This window comes from Notamacropus eugenii, chromosome 5, assembly GCF_028372415.1.
Source record: "Notamacropus eugenii isolate mMacEug1 chromosome 5, mMacEug1.pri_v2, whole genome shotgun sequence".
Lineage (NCBI taxonomy): Eukaryota > Metazoa > Chordata > Mammalia > Diprotodontia > Macropodidae > Notamacropus > Notamacropus eugenii.
Window position 1 is genome coordinate 395,328,348 of NC_092876.1, and position 21,628 is coordinate 395,349,975.

Below are 21,628 nucleotides of genomic sequence, written 5' to 3' on the forward strand. Positions count from 1 at the left end.
CTGCTTGGTTTAGAACATAAAGTTCATGAATGAGAATAATATGAAAATAGGTTGTAAGGAAAAGTCGGAACCAGTGGTTGAACTTAAATGTCAGGGTTGAGGAGTTTATGGTTTAAACTGGAAGGGAGACTTCTGAAGGTTTTCGAGGAGGAAAGGGATCAAACCAAACAATCTATTAAGCCTCTGCAAATAGCCACAAATTGGTTACATGTTGACAGCCACAGATTCGGATGTGTTTAAGTACTTACTGTACTTTAATGGTCTTGTAAGGGGTGAAAGCCCTTTCTGTCCCTTCACTTACCAGATATAGAGAGCAAGAAAAAGAGAAGGGATGGGAGAGATACACACACATTTACAAAATCGGAACTCCCCACTTTGACCTTTGTGTCATAAAAAAATAGTTCGTTGTAGAGCAGGAAAGAAGGAAAAAAAATGAGACCAAAATTTAAGAAAATGGTGCCAAATGAAAGTGCTTCAAATTAATTGTTGCACTTTTGTTAATGTTTTTCTCAGCAAAGTGCTTTGCTTGCCATTCCCAGAAAAATGTCAGTCATTGTTCAGGTTTGCAAAAAAAACAAAAAACAAACAAACAAAAAAAAAACAGGAAAAAAACCCCATATAGTTCAGTGTTTGAGATGTTTGATATTTCACAGTGAAACACAATCAATACAAACTTGATTCTATACTTTTGTTTTTTGCTTTTCCTGTGTGACAGATGCTATATTCACATGGATGGAATGTGTTAAGAGCATCTACTTAGGCTATATAGGAACAAGGTTTAAAGGGAATCCAATTAATAGCACTCAAGATAAGTGCCACATTTGCTGACTTTGTTTTGATAATGGCACACAGATGGTAAAGACTCTAAAATGCTTTTTCCAGGGTCTGAGAGTACCAGGCTCCACCATGTATTAGTGTACTGCATGGGAATAATGCTGTATTACTATGGTCTATTTGATATAAATGTAGTGGTAAAAAACATCACTCTCCAAAACATCGTTATGCCTTTTCACCCAACCTTTTGGAAGGTCAAAAGTAAAAGAAGAACTTTATTATTTTTAAATTGAATAATAACAATAACAATAATAAACTAGGATTTATATAAGCCTATTATGTGCTAGGCACAGTACTAAGTACTTTACAGATATTATCTGTTGATCCTCACAGCAACCCTGGGAGATAGGTACCATTATTATCCCCATTTTACAGTTGGGGAAACTGAGGCAAAAGCAGTTAAATAACTTGCCTAGCTAGTTGTGTCTGAGGTGAGATCTGAACTCAAGTCTTCCTAACTGCTCTATCCAATGCCAAGTCACTATCCACTGCCCAGCACTCTGTGCACTGCTTTTTTCTTTACCCTTACTTTGCTTTTTGGAAATATATGTCTGTATGTATACCCACACACAAGTATGTGTATATGTCACATAAGAATACATACACATCTGCATTTTTGTGTACATATATATGTAGATATATGTGTGTGTGTGTGTGTGTGTATTCTATATATGTGCAGGCATACATGCATACATATCCTTTTGTGGAAAGGAGGGAGTCAAAGACACTTTCTAATGCCCTTTTCATATCTTTATTCCCCACATGGGGCTAATGGCTTTTTAGTCAGGTGATGCCTCCTTGATTGCAAACTGAGTAAGCCTGTATTCTGAGCAAGAGGGAAAAAATGGGAGGAATGCAGAGAGCTGTCTAACCCTCGGGGATAGGAATTGACTAGATTATAGAGATCCAACTCCTGGGAGTAGGTGGGAAGGTAGCCAAAGTTATTCAACTTTGGGAAAGTGGGAGGCCTCCAAGACTGCCCCTAGGTCCTAAGGCTGGTGAGCCCTCATTCTTAGCCCTGACTTGAATTTATGAGGTAAGGATTATGGCATCCCACTCTCGATCTCAGCATGTTTGTAAGCATGTAGACCTCTCTCTCTCCCTCCCTTCCTCTCTCTCTCTCTTTCTCTCTCTCTCTCTCTCTCTCTCTCTCTCTCTCTCTCTCTCTCTCTCTCTCTCTCTCTCTCTCTCTCTCTCTCTTTCTCTCTCTCTTACTCTCTCTTTTTCTCTGCCTCCCTGTCTGTCTGTCCGTCTCTCTGTCTCTTTCCCTCCCTCCCTCTCTCCCCACATATACATGTGTGTATTTTGTATATATACACACATGCACGCAGTTATTCTAGTAAAGTATTTGCTCAGATGAGGTTGCTCATGTTAATAATTTATTTAGGCATTAGAGAGACAGAAAGAGATGCTTTTAGTAGGGAAAAAAATTACCTCATTATTCCCCACAATTTTCAACTCCTTACCAGGGATCAGAAACTTCTCATGCTGTTCATTTTCACTAGTCAGCGTTTTAAGCAGACTTATGCCTTGTCCAGGAATAGAATCTCTTAGCTCTAGCTAGTAGTTCCATATGTAGCTGTCAGCTAAACACCTTCGGTTTATCTCCAAGAGTTGGATGTGAATATGTTAGGGAGTGAGGTAACTAAAAGGCTTAAAGATCTTCCTTCAGTTTAAGAGATGTTAATTGCTTAACACCTATTTCTGCATTCTCCACTCATCCTCCAAGCCTCTGAAATATCATGAATGAATGGACAATCAGAAACAACCGAGCTTTGTAGTGTTGGCTACAGGTGGAAGTATTAAATAATGATAACCATTTAAGAAGAATATCTTCAGACATCTAGACTTTTCTCTGCTATAACTGCAATGATTCCATGGTCAAGTGTGGTAACTAATTAAATCTCTATGACCCAAGATGCTCCCCAGGGACTCTAACAAAACAGATGCCATTTCATTTCCATTTTGATTTATCTTAAACTTTAACTTCATCACAAATGCAGACTTTGTTCCAAGAATCTGAAAGGGTTATTGATTATTGTCATTTCCAGGGGGAGCTTATTCAGTGGTTAGGAATCCTTGACTGTATATGACTATGGACACAGACAACATTGTATGTTCTTATTATTTAGTTAGAACTAAAGAAAAACATAACAGAATTTGTTGTACAGGATTCCCACATAGCTATGTTGATAGAAAATTAATTTTTATGATCAAGGTATCATAAATATGTAATTTTAAAATCAATTTAAGGGTGGTGTTCTACTAATTTTTATTCTCACGACTTAGAGTCACAGTTAGCCCAAATTACATTCCAGAGGACATAGATTACCCCCACATAGGAGGAGTGGATTTCGAAGACCTGGCTTCACATGCCAGCTCTGTGTGATCTCATACAAGTCACTTAAACTTCCTGGCCTCACTATGTAACATTAATGGAGTTGAAGTAAAGGACTTTTTGACACGATCCTATGTTGTGCTTGGGATGTTCCAGTGTTAGAGGAAAGGAGACACTATATTTTCACCATGTAATTGGGGACCACAGTGATACATATATATGGACCACCTTATAGCTATATGGTTTACTATATGATACATTACAAATGATTCAGAAGGAGCTTTGGTTGTGTGTTGGCACCTGACAACATAGAAGTCCTTAATAAATATTTGTGGATTGACTGCCTGTTTTGGGGGATCCGGGATAATACTTCACTGACATTTGCCATGACATATAGTTCGCACTTAATAAATGTTTATTGATTGTTTGGGATCTGAGTAAGAGAAGGGGGAAAAGAATAAGCATTTATTGAGAGTCTACTCTGTGTCAGGCACTGTGATAAATTACTTTTCAAATATCTCATTTAGTCTAAATTCAGTAGGGAACACGAAATTTACTGAGCTTCAGGTATATTTAAATATTCTATATTTTGTATTCAATAATTTTGTGTCTTTGTGTCTCATGATTTTATTTTTAATCATATCTCAGCTTGGCAAATTTTCCTTTCCTTTGATATTGCATCTATCGACTTATTTTTTTTTTCCCATTACGGTTTTTAGATGAAAATAGAGTTACACTTTCTCTTGAAATCATTGCCTGTAACTATTCAGAATTTTCTAATAGAAAACCTATAATTATTGTGAAACAAAAAAGAAAAGGGCCATTGGTACCATCATCATACCAAAGAGATTTGCTTTTTGGCCCTATCAGAGATATAGCCTATCCTTGGACATCTTTTAGTATAGTACTGGCAAATGATGGTGAGAAAATATATTTAATTTTGTCACAACTTCTAGTATTTATTTATAATAATGGGGCCCCTCAGATTGTTGCTTTCTTCCTCCTCCATATTTTATGACAAACATCCATTTCCCCTTGATGACTAAAATGATATTTCCATCTTAACAATAGCCAATACTCATTGAAATGAAGAGTACACACAACACAAAGGAATGGAAAAGAAAAAGAATTTTAAAATGGAAATGATATCTGTATAAATATTACATGAGTAATTGAGCTATGAAGTACTAATTTTCAGTGAGTGTTATTTTTGTTTCAAAAATATCATTTTTAGATTTAATAAATAATGGTTGTACCTTCCATTTAAACTATTTTTTGAACTTTTTGCGTTACTGTTGTATTCTAGGCCTTTTTGAGAAAAAAAAATTTATAAGAACTGGACTTTTTTTCATTTGTAAAATGTCTTAATTAGATTCTGCATATTTCATTGCATATAAAGCTATGCTGAAATGATTAGCTATATTAAAATAATCTGTATTTTTTCATACTTTTAAAAAAGATAAATGATTATGTAACTCCACAGTATAATAGAATGTTTAATTGAAACACACTTACGTAGCATATGGGAGATGCTCACATGTGGACATCCCAGAAGAGCTCTGCCAGGTTAACAATATTCTGAGGGTTGGTACCGTGATTGTCAAAAACATTCCACTGTGTTTATGACCCAGAGGATATATTAATCCAGAACAAAAGCCACTTAAACAATATGGCATATAAAAAAACAGGAAAAGATCTCTTCCATAACTACATAGAGTACACTCTCCAACAAATTAACTCATTACCAGTGGGGAAGGGTACAAATTCAGAGAACATATGTCACATGAAAGTCTACATGAAATTTATATTTGTATCTGTATGTAGAATTTGTGTTTGTATATGGCTCATGTGTCCATAGCATCTTACACTTCTGTTGCTACTGATATCCTCTATTGGGGAGCTTCATACTACTTTTTCTGGGTGATGTGTTTCTGATCTCCTTTGGGAACCTTATCTCTCTTAGGAAACTCTACTTGTCCCATAGATGATAATATGTATGATCATAAATCTAGAGTTCTCATCTGCTATGATTCTCTCACTAGAAAGCTGTTTTTTCCCTGACAAACACGGCTTATAGCTCTTTAGTTCATAGTAAAAAGAAGCAAAATTATTTCTTGCTCAACCCTAACCCTAAATTATATTCTTTTAATGCCTGTGACTGGTAATGATTCAAAGTCCATGGTCCCAGACCATGATCCAGAGTGAGAAAATTACTTGTAACTCCCATTTAACCCCTGATAGTGCTTTAGTGCCCACCCCTTAGATAAACAAACAGCATTTTTGGATCTTGGCCAAAATAACCCACTGAACTTATGAAAAAGCTAGAGTGATGAAGCCCCTTTGACTTCCTAAATCCTCTTTGATTGGCATGCAAATGAAGTTAAACCAGAACAAAAGCTAAATAAGAAAGCAAGGCCTAAGCTTTCCAACTTCTGGGTCTACATTGCTACTTTTGTTATGTGTATCAGGAGAAAAAACAAGAAGAAAAGAACTCTAGCTTTCATTGGTTTTCTGGCCAGCATAAAACCTTGCCATCTCTTTATACTTACATATGACAGATTGAATTGAGTCAAAGCTGTTTTAACCTTTGTTTGTGCCCTACAGTGTCTTTGGAAGATAACTAGATGCTTTCTGTTTCTTTCCAGTGGAATTTTTATTCTGTGACCTGGCTTCCATGAAGTCTGTTAGACAGTTTGTTAAAGAATTCAAGAAAAAGAATTATCCTCTTCATGTGTTAATCAACAATGGTGAGTTTTGCTCATATCTCTAGGCCATAGATGATACTACTGTTATAAATGTTACTGTGAAAGCAAAAGATGGGATAAATCCTTCAGCAAAAAATAGCCTGTCACTTAAAACTAAAATGTTTTTAGTTTTATCTTAAAATTAAATATATTTCCAAATTTATTTTAAAACTAAATGTTTTCTTTAACATTACTGAATTAATTCATTTTTAATATTTTACATTGAAGAACTGCAAACCTTTGCTTTTTTTTTTTACAAAAATATTTCTGCTTGCCCATCATTAATGAGCAAATTCATTCAAACTATCTTACTTTTCCCCTCCATTGAAAAAACTTTTTCTTCCCTCTTTTATGAGAGATAATTTGCCCCATTCCATTTCTCCCTTTCTCCTCCCAATATATTCCTCTCACTCCTTAATTTTATTTTTTTATATATCATCCCTTCCTATTCAGCTCACTCTGTGCCCTCTGTCTATATATGTGTGTGTGTTTGTGTGTGTATGTGTGTGTGTATAATCCCTCCACCTACCCAGACACTGAGAAAAGTTTCAAGAGTTACAAATATTATCTTTCCATGTAGGAATGTAAACAGTTCAACTTTAGTAAGTCCCTTATGATTTCTCTTTCCTGTTTACATTTTCATGCTTCTTGTGTTTGAAAGTCAGATTTTCTCTTCAGCTCTGGTCTTTTCATCAAGAATGCTTGGAAGTCCTCTATTTCATTGAATTACCATTATTTCCCCTGAAGTATTATACTCAGTTTTGCTGGATAGGTGATTCTTGGTTTTAATCCTGGTTCCTTTGACTTCTGGAATATCCTATTCCATGCCCTTCGATCCCTTAATGTAGAAGCTGCTAGATCTTGTGTTATTCTGATCGTATTTCCACAATACTTGAATTGTTTCTTTCTAGCTGCTTGCAATATTTTCTCCTTGACCAGGGAACTCTGGAATTTGGCTACAATGTTCCTAGAAGTTTTTCTTTTCAGATCTCTTTCAGGAGGTGACTGGTGGATTATTTCAGTATTTATTTTACCCTCTGGTTCTAGAATATCAGGGAAGTTTTCCTTGATAATTTAATGAAATATGATGTCTAGGCTCTTTTTTTGATCATGGCTTTTAGGTAGTCCCATAATTTTTAAATTGTCTCTCCTGGATCTATTTTCCAGGTCAGTTGTTTTTCCAGTGAGATATTTCACATTGTCTTCTATTTTTTCATTCTTTTGATTTTGTTTTGTAATTTCTTGGTTTCTCGTAAAGTCATTAGCTTCCATGTGCTTCATTCTAATTTTTAAAGAACTATTTTCTTCAGTGAACATTTGAACCTCCTTTTCCATTTGGCCGATTCTGCTCTTTAAAGCATTGTTCTCCTCTTTGGCTTTTTGAACCTCTTTTGCATGTGAGTTAGCCTGTTTTTAAGGGTGCTCTTTTCTTCAACATTTTTTTGGGTCTCCTTTAGCAAGCTGTTGACTTGCTTTTCATGATTTACTTGCATGGTTCTCATTTCTTTTCCCAATTTTCCCTTCCCCTCACTTACTTGATTTTCAAAATCCTTTTTGAGCTCTTCCATGGCCTGAGACCACTACATATTTTTTTTTGGAGATTTTGGATTCAGAAGCCTTGACTATGATGTCTTCCTCTATATGCATTGTTCTTCCTCATCTGAAAGGATGGAAGAAAATACCTGTTCACTAAGAATGTAATCTTCTATTATCTTATTTTTTTTCCCTTTTTGGGCATTTTCCCAGACAGTTGCTTGATTTTTGAGTCCTTTGTAAAGAGGAGGGTATACTCTGGAAACCAAAAGTTTTCAGTTCCTCCAAGGTATCACAGTCAGAGTCTCCTTGGCCTATGCTCTGGTCTGGGAGCAGCCACAAGCACTGTGTTCTGCCCAGGATCTACCAGTAGCATTCTCTCTCCAGAGCCTCCACGAGCTCCACCACCAGCTCTCCTCCTTACTTACCCCAGAGCTGCCACATAGGACTGAGATCCAGAGCAGCCACTTGATTTCCCAGGGTCTTTAGGCCAAGGGCTCCAAAAATGAATGCTGCCAATGCAGTTGCTGTTGCTGGCAGGACCAGACCACATTCCCTTCTCACGCTGGTGAGAGAACTTTCTCACTGACCTTTGAAGCTGTCTTTCTGTTTGTGGATTGAGCAATTTGGGATCTGCAGCTGTTGCTGGGGATTCTGCCCCTTGAGGCCTGCTCCATTGCTGTTCCTGCCGGTGCCACACTACCAAGGCTACGCTGCATTCTGCAGGTTGTGCTTCACTCCACTCTCCTTGCGATATACTTTTTCTGTCAGCCTTTCAGGCTGTATTGGGTTAGAAATCTCTTTCACTCTGTTGTTTGTGGCTTCTGCTGCTCTAGAATTTGTTTAGAGTCATTTTTTACAGGTATCTTATGGGCTATTGAGGAGAGCTTCTACAGATCTGTCCTTCTACTCCACCATCTTGGCTCCCCAAGCATTCTTGTTGAAAAAGCCAATTTCTTTTTTTTTCTGAAATGGGGTTGTATTTAAGTATATTTAAGTATTTTATTTCCTCTTCTGTTAATCTGGGCAATTTAAATTTTTTTGTAAATATTCATCCATTTCACTTAGATTGTCATATTTATTGGCATATAGTTGGGCAAAAATAGTTCCCAATTATTGTTTGAATTTCCTTTTAATTGGTGGTGAATTCACCCTTTTCATTTTTGATACTGGTAATTTGCTTTTTTTTTTTTTTAGATCAGACTAACTCAAGGCTTATCTACTGATTTTTTCATAACACCAGATCCTAGATTTATTTATTAGCTCAATAGTATTTTTTTTAACTTTCAATCTTATTAATCTCACCTTTGATTTTCAGGATTTACAATTTGGTGATCATATGAGGATTTTTAATTTGTCTTTTCTTTCTACGTTTTTATTTCCATGCCCACTTAATCGAACTGTTCTTTTTCCATTTTGTTGCTGTAAGAGTTTAGAGAAATAAATTTTCCCCTCTATACTGCTTTGGCTACATCCCATAAATTTTGATATGCTGATTCATTGTAATTCTCTTTAATGAAATTATTGATTGTTTCTATGATTATTTTTCTTGTCCCACTTATTCTTTAGGATTAGATTATTCCATTCCCAATTAATTTTTAATCTACATTTCCACTGCCCTTTGTTGAATGTAATTTTCATTGCATTATGATCTGAAAAGAATAAATTTAATGTTCTGCTTTTTACATTTGGTTTTAAGGTTTTTATACTCTATTGGAGAGTGAATTTTTGTGTTGGTTCCATATGCTGCATATTCCTTAATGTTCCCATTCAATTTTCTCCTCTAAGAATTTGGATGCTATACTACTTGGTGCATATATATTTAGTATTGATATCACTTCGTTGTCTGTGGTATCTTTTATCAAGATATAGTTTCTTCCATTAGCTCTTTTAATTAGGTCTATTTTTTCTTTTTACTTTGTCTGAGATCAGAATTGCTACCCCTGCTTTTGTTTTTTTTTTTGTTTTTTGTTTTTTTAAATAATTCGCCTGAAGTATACTGGATTCTTCTCCATCCCCTTACCTTTATTCTGTTATGTCTCTCTGCTTCAAGTGTGTTTCTTGTAAACAACATATTGTAGGATTCTGGTTTTTAATCCACTCTGCTATCCCCTTCTGGGATAGTTTTATGGGAGAGTTTATCCAATTCACATTCACAGTTATGATTACTACCTGTGTATTTCCCTCCATCCTGTTCTTCCTCCTGTTAATCCTCTCTCTCCTTTCACCCTTTTTCTCCTCATCAGTGTTTTGCTTCTGTCTACCACCTCCCTTGATCTGCCCTCCCTTCAATCTATTCCCACCCAACTCCCCACCTTTACTTAATCTCCTGCCCTCCTATTTCCCTGTCAGTTAAGATAGATTTCTATATGCAACTGATTGTGTATATTATTCTCTCTTTGAGCCAATATTGATGACAGTGAGGTTCAAGTGATGCTTATGCACCCTCTCATTTTCCCCTCCTCTGTAATATGCCTTTGTGCCTCTGAAATAATTTACTCCATTCTGTCTCTCCCTTCCTTCTGCACCTGTTGTACTCCTCTTTCTCATCATTTAATTTTTTTTATGTCATTCCCTCAAATTCCCCATATACCCATACCCTCTGCCTATATATATTCCTTCAAGCTGTTAGTGATGCAATTTTTAAGAATTATACTTATCATCTTCCCATGTAAGGATATAAATAGTTTAGCTCTACTGAATCCCTTATGTTTTCTTTTCCCTTTTTACCTGTTTATGCTTCTCTTTGGTCTTGACATCAGAGGTCAGTTTTTGGATTAATTCTGGTCTCCCCTTAGGAATATTTGAAATTCTTCTATTTGATTGAATGACCATTTTTTTCTCTGGATATATTATGCTTAGTTTTACCTGGTAAATAATTGTTAGTTGTAGTCCTAGCTCCTTTGCCTTTTAGTATATCATGTCCCATGACCTCTGATCCTTTAATTGCATCTGCAAAATTCTGTGTGATCCTGATTGTGACTCTCCAGTATTTGAATCATTTCTTTCTGGCCACTTACATTTTTTTTTCCTTAACCTGATAGTTCTGAAATTTGTCTATGATGTTCCTTGGAATTTTTATTTTGGGATCTCTTTTCTGAGGTGATCAGTGGATTCTCTCAATTCCTAATTTGCCTTCTTGTTCCAGGACATCAGAACAGTTTTCCTTGATAATTTCTTGAAAGATTTTGTCCACTTCCTCCCTTTGATTATGGCTTTGAGGTAGTCCAATGGTTTTGACATTTTCTCTCCTGGATCTATTTTCCTGGTCAGTTATTTTTCCCATTTGATATTTTATATTTTCTTCCATATTTTCATTCTTTTGAATTTGATTGATTCATGATACCTCAGATTCATTAACTTTCCCACTTCCCCAATTCTAACTTTTAAGGTGTTGTTTTCCTCAGTTAGCTTATATACTTTCTTTTCCATTTGACCAATTATATACCCTTTAAGGAGTTGCTTTCTTTATTGGTTTTTATGCCTTCTTTCCCATTTGACCAATTCTACTTTTTAAACAGTTTTCCAAACTATTTACTCTTCCATGATTCTCTTGCATCACTCTCATTTCTTTCCCCAGTTTTTCTTCTGCCTCTCTTATATGGTTTTAAGCTCCTTTTGAAGCTCTTCTATGAGTACTTTCTCTGCTTGAGACCACTTCCTGTTTTTCTTTGGTGTTTTGACATCGTTGTCTTCTTCTGAGTTTTGTGTCTTAGTTTTCCCTTGTCACCACAATAACTTTCTATGGTCAGATTCTTTATTTTTTACCTTTTTGGGACTTTTTCTTTGAAACTTGAACTTTGGTCCTGAGATGGAAAGGACACTGTCTCTAACTTCTTGTCTCAGTGGCTCCAGACCCTCATCTGTTTACCTGTTGCTATGCTGATCTTGTCTTGAGGCCCATGGGAGACCCTCGTGTCTGGTGCTGTGCTGAAGGTGTGTGTGTGGGGGGGGGTGTAACTGGTGTTTCTGGTGGCCTAGGGGATCTGACAGCTTACCTGGTGCTGAGTTGAGTTCTTAGTGGTTTTGTCACATATGTGCTGAGACCCAGGGGGGTATTTCTGCACTCTCCCAGGGTTGCATTGTAGCACATGGAAGTCTGGCCACTGGAGTATGTCTGTTTGCCTGGGGCTTCACTGAAAAAGTGTGGTGGTTCTCAGTACTGGAGTCTACCAGTTCCCCTGTCTATGCTAAGGCATGTAAGGAGTCCATTTGCCTGATCTACATTGGGGCTCAGGATCTCCTGCTGGCTTACTGAGCTGAGGTTTGCTGCTGGCTTGCTGGGAATTTTCCTGTCCCTATTCTTGCCCTCCCTTTTACCTGAGTGAGATGGACCTTTATTGCTGATTTTTCTAGCTTCATGGGCTTAAAGATTGTTTCATCCCATCTTTTTGCTGGTTCTGCTGTTCCAGAATTTGTTTCATGGTACTATTTTATGGTTGTTTGGAGGTGAATATGGGAGAGTTACAGCGGGTTTACTGCTTACTCCTCCAGCTTAACTCCCTGAAGTCGATCTGCATGAAACTTATCTTTTCTTAGTCATTTTTTCTTAGTTACTTGTCTTTTCTTAGTCATTTCCTGTGATAAAAACAAAGTTCTAATATAGTCATATATGGTAATTTATTTAGCCATTACCTAATTGTTTGGTACCACTTAGGTTCCAGGTTCTTTGCTATAACAAAGAGAGCACCTATCCTATCTATATCATCCTTGTCTGTCTTTTTATCTTTTTACATTTTTGCATATGTCCTTTTCCTTTGATCTCTTAGTATGTAGGCTTATAGTGGTATTGTTAGGTCAAAAGGTATGCAGAGTTTAGTGAATTTCTGGTGTTATATTAAATTAGTTTCTGAAATGTCTGGTGAAATTAATAGTTCTATTAATAGCACATGAATATGCCTATTTTCTCAAAACCTCACCACAAATTTGATGATGATGTACTTTTTTTGTCATCTTTGTCAATCGGTTGGGTGTTGGATAAAACTAGGAGTTACTTAATTTTCGGTTTATCTAATTGTTGGCCATTTTGAATATTTTTTTGTATAGCTATTGACAGATTGGATTTCTTCCATGATGTTGTTTCCCTAAATTGTAGATATTGTAACTGCAGCTGTTTATTTATAAGGAATTTGTGCATCATAGGTGATTAATATTTGTTGAATGAATCAATGAAACATTTTAAAATGTAATGAGTAATCCTGATGATGTTACTCTCTACCTGAAAACCATCATGGTTTACTCCAGAGTACCCACTCCTGTGTCAAGAGCAGCCATCAAATAAGTGCATTGTTTAGATGGACTGTGAGGTCACTTCTTGCCCCAGATCAACATTTTTCTTTGGTCATATACTCATTTGGCAGGCATGGTAAATCCTTATTTACCCCTTCAGAGAATAATCTTTTTAAATATATAAAACAAAATCTATAGAGTACAAAAGAAGATAATTATATTGAAATAGTTACAAAATATTTTCAAAAACAGGAATGCTTGCTTTAATATATGACCACAAATTCTAATAATTGGCCCTAATCCTCCTCTGTAGTCTTATTTGTGCCTGCTGTAACTCATAGATCTCTATGTTCCCATTCAGTCAGACTACTTCATATTTTCTAAACCAACCTTGTACCTTCCCACTTTTGTATTTTTTAATCTGCTGTTCTCTATGACTGGAACACTTGTCTTCCTTTCCCCCATCTTTGCCTGTTGAGATCCTACTTATTGTTCAACAAGTTCAAATATCACAGCACTTTATTCATATCTATCTGTCTATCTGTCCATCTATCCATCCATCCATCTATTTATGTCTATCTATCTATCTATCTGTCTGTCTGTCTGTCTGTCCATCCATCTATCCATCTATCTATCTAATCTATATACATGCATATGTGTGTATACATATATACATACACATATATGTATATCTTCTTGAATTTATATTGTCTCATATTATAATTAGGTGTATATTTATGCAATTTGTCTTCTCTGATAGGAAATATCTGTGGGCTAGGGACCAGGATCTCAGTCCTCCTTGTATCCTGTCCATGCACACAGCATAATGCCTTGTAGAGAGTGGATATTCAATGAATATTTGTTCATGTAAGACGAATTAAAAGCCCTTTCAAAAGCTTCAGTTAAGTAGATGGCTTCTGTACTCTGGGAATATTTCTCAGAAGTGCATGAATAATCATGTAGAGAACTCTAAGTATTCCTCCTGAATAATTAGCCCAACTCCTGACAATCACATGTTGCATCAGAAGACTGTGCTATCTGACCTGCATGGCTTCAATACAATATCTGTTAATATGATGATATTGTGCATGTCATAAAAAGTTTGAACTCCCCTTAAAAGAGCAAATGGAAAAATGGTAAGGATTCCTCTAGGGTGACTTAAAAAACTAATAAAAGATTAACAGCCTTATTTTGGTACCAGGGTGTTTTAAATTTTCCTTTGAATAAATTCATAAAATTCAGGTGACAGAAGACTTTCTAGGCTACCCAAGCTGCCAAAAAAAAGGCACATTTTCCATCCCCTGGTAAACAGTGAAATTTTTTTTTATTTAAATAAAATTAATTGACTGATTCCTTAAGTATCTGAAGTTCCTTTCGTTGCTTTCTCTACTTTCCTGAGCTATCCCCTTGCTCACCATTATATCCAAACATGGTCTTTAATCATGGACTTTGAGTTGTTTTTTTTTAAGTTTAGATCAACTAGTATAGCTTACTATAATACTGTAGTACAGAAGGTGTTTTGGGAGGGGAGGTGTTTTTGGTGAGGCAGTTGGGGCTAAGTGACTTGCCCAGGTCACACAGCTAGTAAATATTAAGTGTCTGAGACCAGATTTGAACTCAGGTTCTCCTGACTCTAGGGCCAAATGCTCTGTTCACTCTGCTACCTAGCGCTCTTTCTTTTCTTGATAAACTAATAACTGCTTCCTTTATTCCAAATGATACTTTTATATAGAAATCAACTATGCCTTTGATTTTTAATTTCTTCCAATTTCTCACCGAATTTTAACTAATGATGAAAATTGCTGATTCCTGGTTCTTAGGCCTCAGGCATCTTAAAGTCTATGATGCAAGAAAGTTGTGATACCAAAATGCCTTAACCTACCTTTCCCAAAACTGTGCTGCTATTTGATATGTATTAGATAGAGAGAGATAAGGACTGGGTATGGTATAGGGAAATCTTGTATGAACAAACTCCCTTCACCAGTGCAGGTTGTCGCTGTTTAAAAAAAAAATCAGCTGTAGAACAAGAAAGTTGAGTTGCTTAGAGCACTAAGAATTAAGTGATCTCTCCAGGGTGACATAGCCAGAACTTAAACTCAGGTCTTCTTGCCTGCAAGGCCAGCTCACTCTCCTCCATGCCACATTAAAGACTGTGAAGTACTTGAGAGAAGGGACTCTAATTTACCTTATGTCTATCCCCAGCACTTAGTGCACGCAGTGTCTGCCACATAATAAGTGCTTTATAAACGCTAGTTGACTGACTGGTGCTGCTTCTCACGTATTAGATATGTATTAGAAAAAAAAGGCTAATGTCCTAATGAACTTTTACAGATACCACCTAGATAATGTAGCATACATGTACAAAGATGTGCATACATACATGAAAGTGTTAAGTCCCACTGTCAGCTAATTTGTTGTGATTTTGCTAGGCAAAATTATTTACAGAGTACATTTTCAAATCAGTCATTGCTTTGTCCAGCAATATTTTAATCTTAGCTGGTGTGTCTGTTCTGACCTTTTCTGATTGAAGTCATGATAGCAGGAAGGACCAGAATGGTAAGCAACTTGAAGCAATATATTAGCCCAAAGGAACTGAATTCATTTTTTTTAAGATGCAATTCGTGATATACTGCAGCTTTGTGTGTCAGGGGATTGGGGGCTAAAGGGAGTGGAGAAAAGGACAGGAAGAAGGAAGGAGGAAGAATTGATTTAAGATTATCATGAACTTGGAATTTGATATTTAGTTGCTGTAGAATTTAACCATATGTGTTACTTTCACTATAAAAGGGATTCAGTGTTTTTGGTTTTTATAAAGTGCTATTGCTTGTAAAAGAGAATCTTCTATAGGATTCCTTCATAACACTTAAAGGAAGTGAAGTTTTCTTAGCAGTCATTTTTAAAATTTAAAATGACATTTTATTTGAGAAAATAGCTCCACAGTTGAGATAGTGAAAGGATTTGACCCTTTTATTGATGATTTCAATGAAATGAGAAGAAAAAGCTTTATTTATGTAGAGAAGAAAAGCAATTCTCTATATAAACAAAGAAGCACACCAGAGTCTTCTTTTCTAGAAGAATTCTACCTTTATGGCCGTTACTTGAACCTTTGATAGCCCTGACAATTTAGAAAATTGTTGGCTATATATTTGAAATTGAAACATGTACCTTTCTGTATAGTGTATTATTAATGCACTATTTTGATTCTATTATATCTGTTACCCTGACCTGTGGAATTATTAATTTGTCATGTGTTCTCTTAGAGAGATTATATACTATCCTTTCTTTTGTTGGCCTTGTAACAAGAAGTATTTTTTTTCTTGGTTCTTTTTCTTGGTGAACCAACATTCTGATTGATTATCATTTGGCTTTGGTTGGTGATTAATAACATCGATGACTAAGTTTTTATGCTACTGAAAATTAAAGTGGTCATTGATATGCTATAAGCAGTTACAGTACTGTGTGTAATTTGCTAGCTCTCTGATATACTTGCCATGGGGATGGGGAGCAGGAGGGTTCTGTGACAGCTTTTAGATACTTCTGATCTGATTTCTCTCTGAACTTGAGTTTTTAGTAGTCTGTGAGAGTCAGGAGGTCATATAAATATTAAGTGTAGAGCAGCTGTGGACAGCACCATAGAGTCAACATCTCATCATAATGATGAATGGCTCGTATTAAATTAACATGGCTGAGGTCCACCTGAAACTAATCTAGGTGCTTTTGAACACCTGTTCTCTTCTTATTGTTATTTTTCCCACAATAAATTACACATGTCCCCCTGCCTTTTCTGAGCCCAGGATGTCTATGTCCTCATAGACGGTATTTACTTTCCATTTATCTTGTTTTATCACTGTTCGTTCCCAATCTAGTGATCTTAGATATCTTGTATGTAAATCTTCATAGGTTTTTGGATCTTAAGGATGTCATTTGATAAGAAAATAAACCAAAAAAACAAACAAAAAATAAATGTGTGGGAATGTCAGCACTGACCATAATTCTGGTTTTCTAGTCATGCATAAGAGAGCTATCCTTATAAAGATGGAGAAGTCTTCTGACTTACAGTGATGAAATGAGTGCCTAGACTGATGGAACTGTGAATCTTTGAGGTCCTGAAGTAATTAAGTAATTAATGCTGTCTGTCATGTGAAAAGTCATTGAGTAGGTCATGTGACAAGAATGATGGCCAATCAAAGCATTGCCTAACCATTAGGATTGATCTCAGGACACTACAAATTGGTGACAGAGATCCTGAAAATCTAATGAGATGTCTCTTTCCCATTTATTTGGACAAAAATTAAAAACATAAAAATGTAGAAACATTATTTTGTTGTTTGGGATATCTGCACCATCATTATAAGAAGGAAAATAGAATATGAATTAGTTTGTTACAAATAACTATTTTTAAATTGGCCTTAACATACACACTTGTCTTTCATAGAAAATATTCTCTAGTTTCCAATTTCCATTTCCAGCCCTTGTCTTATTCTTAACATTCTGTTTTGGTTTTGGAAAATGATTAATAACATTGGTGGCTGTTGGGTTTCATGGTCATTACTTTATTATAAAGGGGTACTTTGTTGACTCTCTGGCAACCTTGCTATTTTTAGGGAGAAGTGATCTAAGACAGCTTTTAGATATGTCTAAAATGAGTTCCCTCACAATTAGAAGCTTGTATAATCTGTGGCATGGATTAAAGTAGGGAGTGGGATAGAAAGTGAGTGGGAAATAGGAAAAACAGCACTCTCAGGCCAATAACAACAAATGATTCCTTAGTCCTGCTGTTGAGTGCTCACCTGCCCTATGCCTCCTCCTTCTTTAAAATATACTCTTGCACTTAGTCACCTAGAAAGGCATTTTGGGAAATCTTGGTTCTTTGCTTCCTTCAGTTATCATTCACCAGCATTTGATATTCACCAGTTACAAAGGTGGGCTGAAATGAAGCAGTGAATTTTTCCCTCATCTCTATATTCTCAGAAATTTAAAAAAAAATCGAAGCAAAGTGCTTTGTAAATCTCAAAGTATTCCATAAGTTTAGCTAAAATTTTCTCTAAGAGCATTTCCTTACTAGTAAAATAAAAATATGTTGAATATATATAGATAGTGTGAGGATTTGTGGTCATATTAAAAGAATAAGTCCGTGAATGGGATAGAATACTGTGTTTGGAATGATTTCAAACTTTCTAAATTCAGATTTATTTGAAACCTAATTTCAAAACTGTCCTCCCTTACTATCTCTGTGATCCCAGGCAAGTCATTTAATCTACATTTGCCTCAGTTTCCTCAACTGTAAAATGAGATAATAATAGCACTGACCTCTCAGGGTTGCTGTGAGGAACAAATGAGATAAAGTTTGTAAAATGCTTAGCACAGTGCCTGGTACGTAGTAGGTGCTTAATAAACACTTATTCCAACTATCCAAAAGAATAATTTTTATATTAAATAATTTGTCTTTTTTCATTCAACAGACATTTATTAATAACTACTGCATGAAATGTATTATGTCAGGTATTGGAGAACACAAAGATAAAAAAGACATTGTCCCTGCCTACAAGAAACTTCTAGTCCAGTTGAATCTGTAATGCAGACATCATTCTAAGCATTGAGGATGCAAAGAAAGGCCAAAGATAACCCTTATTCTCAAGGAGTTCATGATCTAATGGGCAAAGCCACATACAAACAAACTCTTTATAAATAGACTATGTTAAGGATTAATTGGCGATAATGAACAAAGGAAGAAAGAACTTCTTGGGTACTTTTTTACCCTTCTTTATCTTCCTACAGGTGCTGCTCATGGAGGATTTCTTTTTGCATGATTTGGTATATTCCTGGAAAAGTTTATGATAAAAGATATGTGCAGTGAGCTGGGTTTAAAATAAGGAAGGCAGGTTCAAATCCAGCCTCTTAGTTGTATTTGCTGCTGCATCCTACAAGATTAATTTAACCAATCTCAGATTCAGTTTGTTCACACCTACCTCATAGTGTTAGTACAAGAATGAAATGAGAATCAAGTTTATGGAAAATAAATACTTTGCAAATCTACAAGTGCTATGAGATTATCAGTTTCTAAGATTCTTATTTTCCTATGAAACATACTGTTCTTGACCAGTACCTATTCAAATAAGATGATTGTAATTAATAAAAAGTTAGAAAAAATGCATTCAAAACAACACTATAAGGACATAGATAATAAGGCTGAGGATGAAGACACTACTTGATATTGAATTACCTTATTATACTTTTAAAAGATTTTTATTTCTCACCAAGTATCCTAAATTAACTGTGCTTGAATAAAATTTTATTTCTCAATATCACTTGACCATCAAAAAGAATAAGAATTATAGTGGGATGACCCAATTCAGCATGGAATTTGACACAACCTGGGGCCTTTCTGAGCTACAGTCAAGGGAGTAGAATTATGTAAAATATGCTACAGGCCTCATTTATAAATCCCTCAGCTTGGAGTATCTGCCTATACTTTTCTACCTCAGATAATAGACACTTGTTATGTTATGGGAGTTGAAGATCTTTCCTGCCAATTAGTTGGCCTCACATGGATCCCATTAAGGAAAGTTTGCTTAGGGAAGTTTGCCTAAAGTTTGCTTAAAGGCTTTTATACCTTTTGGTAATTAGCCATTGAAGAACATGAATTGTGATTCCTTCTGGCACGCTATACTCTGAGGTTAGCATTTTGCTTTGAGGCTCACTCATTGGAAGAAGGTTCCTGGAATTTGGCCAGATGTGACTCTGGGTAGCCATTAAGGAGCCCCCTACCCCCTTGAAAATCCTGATGTTGGTGCTTCCCTCCCTGATAACTGTGTATGTATGTCATAGTCAGACAGTTGGATCTGTCTGTTGATCTGTGATGTATGTATTGCCTATGGTCAGAGAGAAGACCTATCTGTTGGACTTTATGCTATTTCCTGTTTGTAATTTCTGTATGTATTCTCTTTGAAGTTCAGAGTGCTGATTTTCCCCTGAACTAAGTGAATAATATATGTGTTTGATTAAAGTAAGATGGTTGACTCAGTAAAAGTTGCTTTCCTTTAAGAAAAGCAGAACCAAGAACCTGTGCTTGCCATCCTGGGTATGCTAGGATGTTTGCTGTTGCAACACTGGAGATATATATTTACAGCTTGAAATGTTTTAGAATTTACTGGGTTTATGTGGAGTAAATGTTCAGTGCCCCAGCAGGAGAATTCTACACAGCATAGAAAGGGAAAATGTCAAAAGCATCTTATCAGACATGAACTCTGTAACATACTCTGGAATGTGATTTCATTGCTGCATCATGCCATTAGTAATCTGACTGATATTTGTCCAGTTCCTGATTTCCTCTTTTCTTCTTCCCTCAATATCAGCCCATTTGCAGGCCTCTAATAAGGAAACCATCCTCCAATCACACACACACAAACATACACACATGTGGGCATGCACACATGTGTGCACAGAGAAAAGTTATTTTGGAGATAGGAATAAGAATCCTATTTAATCCCTCAGATTTTTTAGTGTAGAAGCTGCAAGGTCCTGTGTGATCCTGACTGTAATTCCTTGATATCTGAATTGTTTCTTTCTGATTCCTAGCAGTAATTTCTCCTTTACGTGATAGTTTTGGAATTTAGCAACAATATTCCTTAGTGTTTTCAGTTTGGGATCTCTTTCAGGAGGTGATCAGTGGATTCTTTTGATGACTATTTTACCCTCTGGATCTAGGACCTCAGGGCAGTTCTCCTTGATGATTTCTTGCAAGATATTGTCCAGTCCCTTTTATTCATCATGGATTTCCAGGAGACAGTTATTCTTAGATATTCTCTCCTGGATCTGTTTTCCAGGTCAGTTGTTTTCTAGTGAGATATTTTACATTTTCTTCTGTTTTTTCATTCTTTGGATTTTGTTTGACTGATTCTTGATGTCTCATAGAGTCATTAGCATCTATTTGTCCTGTTCTAATTTTTAATGCATTGTTTTCTTCAGTTAACTTTTGTACCCCTTTTTCCATTTGTCCAATTGTTCCATGTAGGTTTTGTATCTCCTTATCCCTTTGCCCAGTTTTCCTTTTTAATTCTTCAGTAAATTTTTTTCATATTTTTAAAATCATTGACCAATTTTTCTTCTACCTCTCTAATTTGGTTTTTAAAATCCTCCTTGCACTCTTCCAGGAATGCTCTTTAGGCTTGAGACGAGTTCATATTCCCTTCTGAGGTTTCAGATGTGAGTACAGTCTCAATGCAGACCTCTTTTGTATTCGTATTTTGATCCTTGTCCCCATAGTAAGATTCTATGGTGTTTTTGTTTTTCTGGTTTGCTTCTTGCTTATGATAATTACCTTTTTCCTGGCTTTTAAAGTAGATCTATGCTTTTGGGGCACAAGGGGCTCTGTCCTACATTTCTTATGCTGAGAACCTGAGGCTTTGTGTGTTGTGTACTCTAGTTCTTCAGCTAGATGCTAGAATGCTGAAGCTTACCTGGTACTGAGCTGGCTGGTGTGCTATGACAGAGGCCAGGTGAAGTCTTTCTGAGTTTCCCAGAAGCCCACTGCATAACATGTAGGAGAGGGGTGGTCTGGCCACAGGAGGTCTTCTCCCCTGAGCTAGAGAACTGGCAAGCTCAGCAGCTGGTGTACCTCTGTCTACACTGGTGTCTTCCTGATTTCCCTGATTGTGCTAAGGCACACCTAGTGTTGGCACTTATAGGCTCCACGCTCCTGGGGCTCAGGATTTCCTCCTGGTTCCCTGAGGTGGGACTGGCTGGGACAGCTTCAGTCCTGCACTGGTCCCCTTCATCCACAGCAAGAGGGACTCTCTTTGATGATTTCCCTAGCCTCTCAAGCTGAATGACTGTTTACCCCTTCAGCTGATCCTACTAATTCCAGGATCTTTCCTAGGACAGTATTTTCTGGCTTTTTCAAGGTCAACAAGGGGAGGGAGAGAGCACTTACAATTTACTCTGCCTTCTT

At 36.3% G+C, this 21,628-nt stretch overlaps 1 protein-coding gene across 4 annotated transcripts in view; it reads left to right on the forward strand.

Moving 5' to 3' along the window:
- The window catches only part of DHRSX (dehydrogenase/reductase X-linked), a 421,270-nt gene that overhangs the window by 265,976 nt on the left and 133,666 nt on the right, over nucleotides 1-21,628 (forward strand). For 3 of the 4 annotated variants that reach the window (XM_072614492.1, XM_072614494.1, XM_072614493.1), the window contains exon 4: nucleotides 5,818-5,919. In XM_072614492.1, the coding sequence (XP_072470593.1) occupies nucleotides 5,818-5,919 (102 nt within the window). Of the gene's footprint in view, nucleotides 1-5,817; nucleotides 5,920-21,628 lie in introns of those variants that run through there. The other variant, XR_011968137.1, reaches the window with a different exon arrangement.